The sequence below is a fragment of the Corythoichthys intestinalis genome, chromosome 2, assembly GCF_030265065.1.
Source record: "Corythoichthys intestinalis isolate RoL2023-P3 chromosome 2, ASM3026506v1, whole genome shotgun sequence".
Classification (NCBI taxonomy): domain Eukaryota; kingdom Metazoa; phylum Chordata; class Actinopteri; order Syngnathiformes; family Syngnathidae; genus Corythoichthys; species Corythoichthys intestinalis.
In genome coordinates this window covers 6,540,684-6,549,617 of record NC_080396.1, presented here as the reverse complement: position 1 = coordinate 6,549,617, position 8,934 = coordinate 6,540,684, and the positions used below count along the sequence as shown (strand labels likewise).

Sequence of the window (8,934 nt, the reverse complement as noted above, 5' to 3'; positions counted from 1 at the left end):
CATCATTAGGGGTAATTTTGAGCCATGCTTGTTCTGGCCCCTCACCTAGGACCTGTTTGCCATGGGTGATCCTGTCGGGCTTAAAGTCCCAGACAAAATAGCCACCACGATTAGGAGGTGACTCAAGACGGGGTTAAATAATTAGAATCACGAGCGCTAAATCTAATGAACATTTTTTTGCGTAACGGTGATCAAATGGTTCTTAGTGGAACCTGCTCTTTTGATTGATTGATTGATTGATTGATTGATTGATTGATTGATTGATTTTTATTTCGAGCTATAACAACAAAAAACAACAAGTATGGAAAAAATAAAATAAAAATAAAACAGTAATGATGATTGTAACAAAAATAATGCTCTTGCTTTTTTTAAAACGCTGGATGATCTTAGCCACTGTGCTGCAGCTCCCTTTCAGGCTGTTGGCCATTTTCATGTAGCGCAACAATACGTCTTTTAAGATCCTCAGACAGTTCTTTGCCATGTGGTGCCATGTTGGAACTTTCAGTGACCAGTATGAGAGAGTGTGAGAGCTGCACTACAAATTTGAACACACCTACTCCCTATGCACACCTGGACCTAGTCACACTAATGAGTCACCGACATTTTGGAGAGAAAATGACAAGCAGTACTCAATTTGGAAATTTAGGGATGTAGTTTCTAAGGGGTGTACTCACTTTTGTTACCAGGGGTTTAGATATTAATGGCTATATTTTGAGATATTTTGCGCGAGTCACAAACATTTTGGAGGGAAAATGACAAGCAGTACTCAATTTGGGCATTTAGGGATGTAGTTTCTAAGGGGTGTACTCACTTTTGTTGCAAGGGTTTGGATATTAATGGCTATATTTTGAGTTATTTTGAGGGGAAAATAAGTTAACTCTATTATATAAACTGCACACAGATTATTTTTCAATGTGTCATTTTGTCAGTGTTGTCCCATGAAAAGATAGACTTAAATATCTGCAGAAATGCGAGGGGTGTACTCACTTTTGTGATACACTGTAAATAGCAAATATTCGCCCATATTTTTCATTTCGGAAAATATATTTTTTGACAAAAAATACAAACCCTTTTGTATTTTCTTTAATATCATACAGTATGCGGTAATCTAATGATATTTTATAGACTTGCATGTGGTACGATTTGTGTCTGCTTCTACTATGGTCAGTCCTTCGTCATACATGTAAAACTAAAGTTGTGCGGTGAATATATCCATATTTTTTTTGTTATTTATTTCTTCCACACTACCAAGCCATCAATATCCAAAATGGAATTTACAACACGTCCATCCTTGTTCAATCATCCAAATGGCCAGGGGGGGATGAACCCATCTAATCACATTTTGGGGGCCTGAAACTCAGTGACCAGCCTAGTTTGAGCAAACATGGTGGAGTTGCCATAATATTTTTTTAGATACCCCCAGATAGTCTCTCAAAAAGAGTACAATGTTGATTTTCAGCAGTTTATTACTCTCCAGTTCAGATAAACTCCAAACACCAAACACACTTATCAAAGAAAATGACACATACTGTGCATTCAAACACAAAATACATTTTGTTTTTCAAACACCTGCTAGCTTAATGCGAATACAATGTGAGACGTGCGCTCATAAAAATTTGCATTAAAACTCTCAAAACAGTTCAAATTCCATAGTTTCCAGCAGAGTTCACAACATTTCTTACTGTTTATTTAATGTTAACAGTAGAAAACACCAAGAAGACGACACTTCTCTCAAACAACTTTCTACTTGAGTTTTGCAGGTTAGCAAGTTCACACAGTTTAATGTTATGCTAACACTGATGCAGGTCAGACCTACAGTAGCAATATGAATGGTGTGTTCCCCACTTCCAAAACAATGATGTCTTTTTACTAGAGATGTTCCAATCGATCGGCATCCCGATCGGCATCCCGATCGATCGGGTCCGATCACGTCATTTTCAAAGTATCAGAATCGGCAAAAAAATATCGGACATGCCTTTTCTAAATATATACAGTCTATATATTTTTTTAATTAAATCGTTTTCTAATTGTATTTAACGTTACAGACATAATGTGTTACACTCTTCCAGAGTCTTTAAGCTTAAGGTAGGGTTATCAAATTTATCGCGTTAACAGCGAGAATTAATATTTTTTACATTTATCACGTTACAATATTTAACGCAATTAACGCATGCCCTGCACGACCCACTCACGCAATTTCACGTTCAATCTTTAATGGCGCCGCTTTACCCATACAGCTTTACCCATACAGCATATAGCGCTAAAAGGCAGCGTAAAATGAGTAGAGTGAATTTTGGCAGCCTTTAAAGCCTGTTTTTAAATGGCTAAAGCCTTACAATCCCTCTCCCGACGATTAGAATAATCGTGGAAAGCAATGTGGGGAAGAAAGGTAGTAGATGATCTTCTTCTTAACACCCTATGCTATTTCCCAACCCAGAGAAGATATATCAATTGGTACCACGACACACAGTCATGGTTGCACTTCCCATCATGCATTTGGGCAGAATTTAAATGGCTACAGTATCATTTACTGAAAACTCAACAAATACACTAGATGGCAATATTTAGTCACAATATACAAAGTCACATTTATCCTTTAAGAATTATAAGTCTTTCTATCCGTGGATCCCTCTCACAGAAAGAATGTTAATAAAGTAAATGCCATCTTGAGGATTTATTGTCATAATAAACAAATACAGTACTAATGTACTGTATGTTGAATGTATATATTCATCCGAGTTTTATTCATTTTTTTCTTAATGCATTGCCAAAATGTATATGATCGGGAAAAATGATCGGGAATGATTGGAACTGAATCGGGAGCAAAAAAAAAAATCGGATCGGGAAATATCGGGATCGGCAGATACTCAAACCAAAATGATCGGGATCGGATCGGGAGCAAAAAAACACGATTGGAACAACCCGACTTTTTACATTTCTAACAGTGGCTGCTGCTGGCTGAAAAAAAAAACTTCTCTAGTATCTAATGTACGTGTGTGTGAGTGTGTGTGTGTCATGTCATCGGCCAATCAAAAGTGCGTTTAGGACGGGAAAAAAATGGAGCGGCACATTTAGCAAGTAAAAAGATGTACATGTAAATCTAAACATAATGAAAATAGTTCACTTAATAATGGTGGGGTCAATTACAACAATTAAAACATATGGGCAGACAATATAAATGACCCATATAACTGGAATCATTACATAACGCAAATAAGGTTGCTTAAAAGTTGGTGGGGACAATTTGAGCATCCTGAAAAGTTGGTAGTGTTATGTCCAAACCGTCCCTGTTCAAACCTACGCCCTTGGTTTTTAGAGACATAAAAACGCATTATAATAATATTATTCCATGAAAAGAACTGCTGTTGACCATTTGACCTAGTCGGGGTATAAAATGAAGCCCGAGAAGGTGCTGTACTTGTTATTGTTGCCTCCGTGAGCTTTGCCGCCATCCAGTTTCACATAAACTTCGTCACCCGAGTCCAAGTGCAGAACAGCACTGTTGCTGGCATAGTCATAGTTTTGGTCGGCGTCCTGAGCTATGGCACTAGCTCTGACCTGCGAAGAACATATCTTTTATGAGGCTCTTGAGCTCATTTTACTTATATTTACAACTGAGTGACATCGATAGACATCCAATCCATTTTAACTGCACTGTAAAAAAAAATGTCCGTAGAATTAACAGGGGAATACTGTGAATTCATGACATTAAAACAATGTAAATGGGAAAATGTTTTTCATTGTCAAACTTATATTATATTCTGCAAAATACAAAACCAAGCACAACTGTTAATTCAAGGGTATTTATTAGGGCTGTCAAAATTACTGCGTTACGAGCGTTAATTAATTTTTTAAATGAATCACGTTAAAATATTTGACGCAATTAACGCATGCACTGAATGACCAGCTTGCACATTGCCTCAAACAGATGACAATGAGGCCGTTTATGGACATTAAGAGTGATGAGAATGCCACCGGCCGCTTGGGGGCAGCGCCGTTCCATACTAATGTTATTTCTTCTAAACGTGGGAGAATTAGTAGTTGTGAGATGTTTATGCTGTATGCACAATGCAATGCAAATTGCTATTTGTGCTCCACACATATTTCGGTAAGTTTTCTTTCTTTTAGTGGCAATTATGTGTCTCTTGTTGTATTTTGGGTAAGATATGTGCAGAGATATATATCTTATAAAGGCGAGTGGACACAGGCGTTCTTTGGACCGCAACGTTTATTGGCATAAGCTTCTCCTTCACAACAAACATAAGTATCGTTTAGTGAAGTCACAACAAAATAATATTCCCATCTCTCTCTCAAAAAATAATGTTCACAAAAAGAAAAGTACTTCAGTCTATAGTAACGAGGCCCTATTCTCACAGTTAAACAACAATGCAAAATGAACTGGCATTCCATATCAAAATAGCTATGCAAAATACACGTAAAACTTAGACTTTGGTCACTCTATTTTTATTGTTATTCTTCTTATAATTATCTCTACTTTTGATTGAAAATTTTACAAATTTTATTAAAACGAAAACATGAAGAGGGGTTTTAATATATAATTACTATAACTTGTAACTATAACATTTTTCTTTTAAGAACTACAAGTCTTTCTATCTGTGTATCACTTTAACAGAAAGAATGTTAATGCCATCTGTGAATTTATTGTTACAATAAACAAATACAGTACTTATGTACAGTATGTTGCATGTATATATCCGCCTTGTGTCTTATCTTTCCATTCCAACAATAATTTACAGAAAAATATTGCATATTCTATAGATGGTTTGAATTACGATTAATTGCGATTAATTATGATTAATTTTTAAGCTGTAATTAACTCGATTAAAAATTTTAATCGTTTGACACCCCTAGTATTTATATGTAAAAATAACTATACTTGTTTGTATAATGTACAGTGTACTGTAAATTAAACGCAAAATAAACGAGCAATACAATACAGTAAAATTTACAATGTAAAGGTGCTGAAAATAGGGGTTTTTTTGGCGTTGATTTTTCCAATAGGCTTTCCAAAAGAAAAAAACAAATCAATGTATTAGATTTAATAAATTCATGTTGCAATTTAAAGATGAGAATATATACAGTGGGGCAAATAAGTATTTAGTCAACCACTAATTGTGCAAGTTCTCCCACTTGAAAATATTAGAGAGGCCTCTAATTGTAACATGGGTAAACCTCAACCATGAGAGACAGAACATGGGGGAAAAAAAGCCAGAAAATCACATTGGTTGATTTTTAAAGAATTTATTTGCAAAAAAGGTGGAAAAAAAGTATTTGGTCAATACCAGAAGTTCATCTCAATACTTTGTTATGTACCCTTTGTTGGCAATAACGAAGGCCAAACGTTTTCTGTAATTCTTCACAAGCTTTTCACACACTATTGCTGGTATTTTGGCCTATTCCTCCATGCAGATCTCCTCTAGAGCAGTGATGTTTTGGGGCTGTCGTTGGGCAACACGGACTTCCAACTCCCTCCACAGATTTCCTTTGGGGATGAGATCTGGAGACTGGCTTGGGCACTCCAGGACCTTGAAATGCTTCTTACGAAGCCACTCCTTTGTTGCCCTGGCTGTGTGTTTGGGATCATTGTCATGCTGAAAGACCCAGCCACGTTTCATCTTCAATGCCCTTGCTGACGGAAGGAGATTTTCACTCAAAATCTCTCGATACATGGCCCCTTTCATTCTTTCCTTTACACAGATCAGTCGTCCTGGTCCCTTTGCAGAAAAACAGCCCCAAAGCATGATGTTTCCACCCCCATGCTTCACAGTGGGTATGGTGTTCTTCAGATGCAATTCAGTATTCTTTCTCCTCCAAACACGAGAACCTTTGTTTCTACCAAAAAGTTCTATTTTGGTTTCATCTGACCATAACACAATCTCCCAGTCCTCTTCTGGATCATCCAAATGCTCTCTAGCAAACCGCAGACGGGCCTGGACGTGTACTTTCTTCAGCAAGGGGAAACCTCTGGCAGTGCAGGATTTGAGTCCCTGGCGTCGCATTAGTGTAGGTCATTCACTTGGTCTCTCCATGTGGTTCTGGGATTTTTTGCTCACCGTCCATGTTATCATTTTGACACCACGGGGTGAGACCTTGCATGGAGCCCCAGATCAAGGGAGATTATCAGTGGTCTTGTATGTCTTCCATTTTCTAATAATTGCTCCCACAGTTGATTTCTTTACACCAAGCGTTTTACCTATTGCAGATTCAGCCTTCCCAGCCTATTGCAGGTCTACAATTTTTTCTCTGGTGTCCTTTGACAGCTCTTTGGTCTTGGCCATAGTGGACTTAGGAGTGTGACTGACTGAGGTTGTTGACAGGTGCCTTTTATACCGATAATGAGTTAAAATAGGTGCCATTAATACAGGTAACGAGTGGAGCCCCGTTAGATCTCGTTAGAAGAAGTTAGACCTCCTTTGACAGCCAGAAATCTTGCTTGTTTGTAGGTGACCAAATACTTATTTTCCACTCTAATTTGGAAATAAATTCTTTAAAAATCAAACAATGTGATTTTCTGTTTTTTTCCACATTCTGTCACTCATGGTTGAGGTTTACCTATGTTGACAATTACAGGCCTCTCTCCTCTTTTCAAGTAGGAGAACTTGCACAATTGGCTTCGCGATCAGGTAATGACAGAAATGCATGTCGGGAAGTTGAGGCAACCATGACTGTGAGTGGTTGCCTCAACTTCCCATGTTATATGTCCATGTCCATGTTATATGTTGTGTGCCGTCTCATTCAAGTGCGGCGATCCTTGGGGTCGACCAGTGTGGAAGGCACAACGCAGCATGAATGAAGTAAAGGCGAATTGTATGATATTCTTCCACAAATCGCTTGATTCACAAATTTAGCAAAGCAATTTTATGTTGAAACCGAACAATTATCTTTTTTTTTTTTTCTTTTTTTTTTTTAAGATTTATAATGCTGGATTTACAGTAAATCGCAACTTTTCAATGAAATTAAATGAGATTTGATGTAAAATAAAATATAAAAAAAATAAGATATATTCAAATTTTATATAGCTATTTTGTTTTAAAAGCAGCATGTTCATGGTGATTTAGTAGCAAAAGGCTGTTGGATTTACTGGTTACAATGTGTTTTGTTTTGTTGTTTTTCTTTTTTTTAAAACAGACTTTAAAATATACAGATTTTTCTGTAATGGTATTTACAGATGAACTGTATTTTTTACGGAATTTCTCTGGCAACCACGGCTGCCACGTTTTTTCCGTAAAATTTACGGGATTTTTTTTTTTTTTACAGTGTGGGAGAGGCAGCGGCTGGCAGTAAATAATCACTGCCACCCCTCCAAGTCAAAATGGATTGGACTACAACATAGATAGATACGCTGTAGTGAAAAAAATGTGACGTGATGGAGAAAATTTTAAATCAGGCTTGGACTGTGCCCCTGAAAATGAGTTGAAAACATTTTTTTTAATTGTTGCCCATTCCACGCAACAATTTATGTTTTTAATGAGAAAAGTGGCATACTGGAACGCATTTACGAAATCTGAATCTTATATCGATGCCTGAGCTGAACTTTGATGCATGAGGCGCACGTTTTGAGCGCTAGCAGGGCCGAAAACCAAAAGTGGTTTTTGCCATGTGGCAATTTTTTTTTTTGCCATGTGGCATTTTTCTTGTCACATGGCAAAATGTTTTTGCCATGTGGCAAAACATTTTTGGCTTTTTTTTTTTTTTTGCCGTGTGGCAAAAAATATTGCCATATGCCCAAAACAATTGCGACATGGCAACAAAAAAAAATTGCCACATGGCAAAAAAAAATGACACACGGCAAAATATTTTTGGCACATGGCAAAAAAAATTGCCAAATGGCAAAAAAAAAAAAAAAATTGCCACATGGCAAAAAAATTTTTTTGCCCAATGGCAATTTTTTTTTTTGCCAGACGGCAAATACCACTTTTGATTTTCGATGTCTCTCGAGCATCATGCATACGTGCACGCACCTACCTGTCCATTTTTACACAGGTCGGCCCACATGCTGGTTCCGTCTCCTCCCCGCATCAGCACATGATATGTGAAGTAGTAGATCCCCGAAACATGGCAAGTGAACTTCCCGGTGCTCGGATCGTAAAGGTTCCCCAAGTTTGTAATGACATCGTCAAACTTCAGCACCTCGTAGCCCTCGTGGGGATTCTTTAGGCCGACATAAAAAGCGACCCGATTGCCGCTGTTTGTAGAGTTGGCATCTGCGTCGCCGGCGGCCGTGGCTGTTAAAGCAGGAAAGGCGACTTTGCCGCCGCCTCGCTCCCCCGGAGGACCCCTGGCTCCCGGGGGTCCCGGTTCTCCCGGCGGACCCCTTAGTCCCGGTTTTCCCGGTCGCCCCGGTTCCCCGCGACTCCCTTGCGCCATCGGCGGTAGCGGTGCGATGCCGTTGACGGTCTGGGTCTCCTCCCCTGCGGCCGCATCCCCGGGTTTTGTGCCGTAGGGGTCGCACACCATCCGACAGGTGCCCATCATTTCGTAGTAATGTGCGGAGGTCTCCGAGGGGCGCAGGAGAAGAAGCGGGACCGCAATGGCAACTGTCAGCAGAACCATCGCGCCAGCAGTGCCCGCGACCAACAGTGACCACTTCGTCCGCGCAGTGCGAAGACCAAGCGATGACAGCAAATCCACGGAGCGTCGGTTGGGGGTAATGGTGAAAGAGCTTGAAGGACTTTTACAAATAGATCAAGTGAGTCGAGCTCACATCACTCGGTCTAACCTTCAACGGGCTAAGCGCAGTCTGGATGGAGCGTTGCGCGCTGACAGATGCGCCCAGCCAGCTTCTTCAAACTGTCAGAGGTGCCGAAGACGAGACCGGAAGAATATGCGAGGCATGCACTACAAATTAAAGCAGCAGAACATTTTACTATAGAGCACCCCTTGCATACAAACGAACGACGAGATATTACAGAA

At 39.2% G+C, this 8,934-nt stretch overlaps 1 protein-coding gene across 1 annotated transcript; it reads right to left on the bottom strand.

The window, feature by feature from the left end:
- Positions 1-3,057: 3,057 nt before the first annotated feature.
- On the bottom strand, positions 3,058-8,934 carry LOC130910780 (complement C1q-like protein 2). Its single transcript, XM_057828340.1, has 2 exons — positions 7,987-8,934; positions 3,058-3,558 (listed from the first exon to the last, which is right to left on the bottom strand). The coding sequence occupies exons 1-2, from the start codon at positions 8,572-8,574 to the stop codon at positions 3,379-3,381; spliced, it is 768 nt and encodes a 255-aa protein (XP_057684323.1). The 5' UTR covers positions 8,575-8,934; the 3' UTR covers positions 3,058-3,378.

What these genes read in the sequence shown, in the direction of transcription:
- LOC130910780 (XM_057828340.1), bottom strand. Translation starts at nt 8,574, where the DNA reads ATGGTTCTGCTGACAGTTGCCATTGCGGTCCCGCTTCTTCTCCTGCGC. An exon ending in ACCTGTGTAAAAATGGACAG is followed by an intron (nt 3,559 to 7,986) that starts GTAGGTGCGTGC and finishes TGTTCTTCGCAG; the next exon opens with GTCAGAGCTAGTGCCATAGC.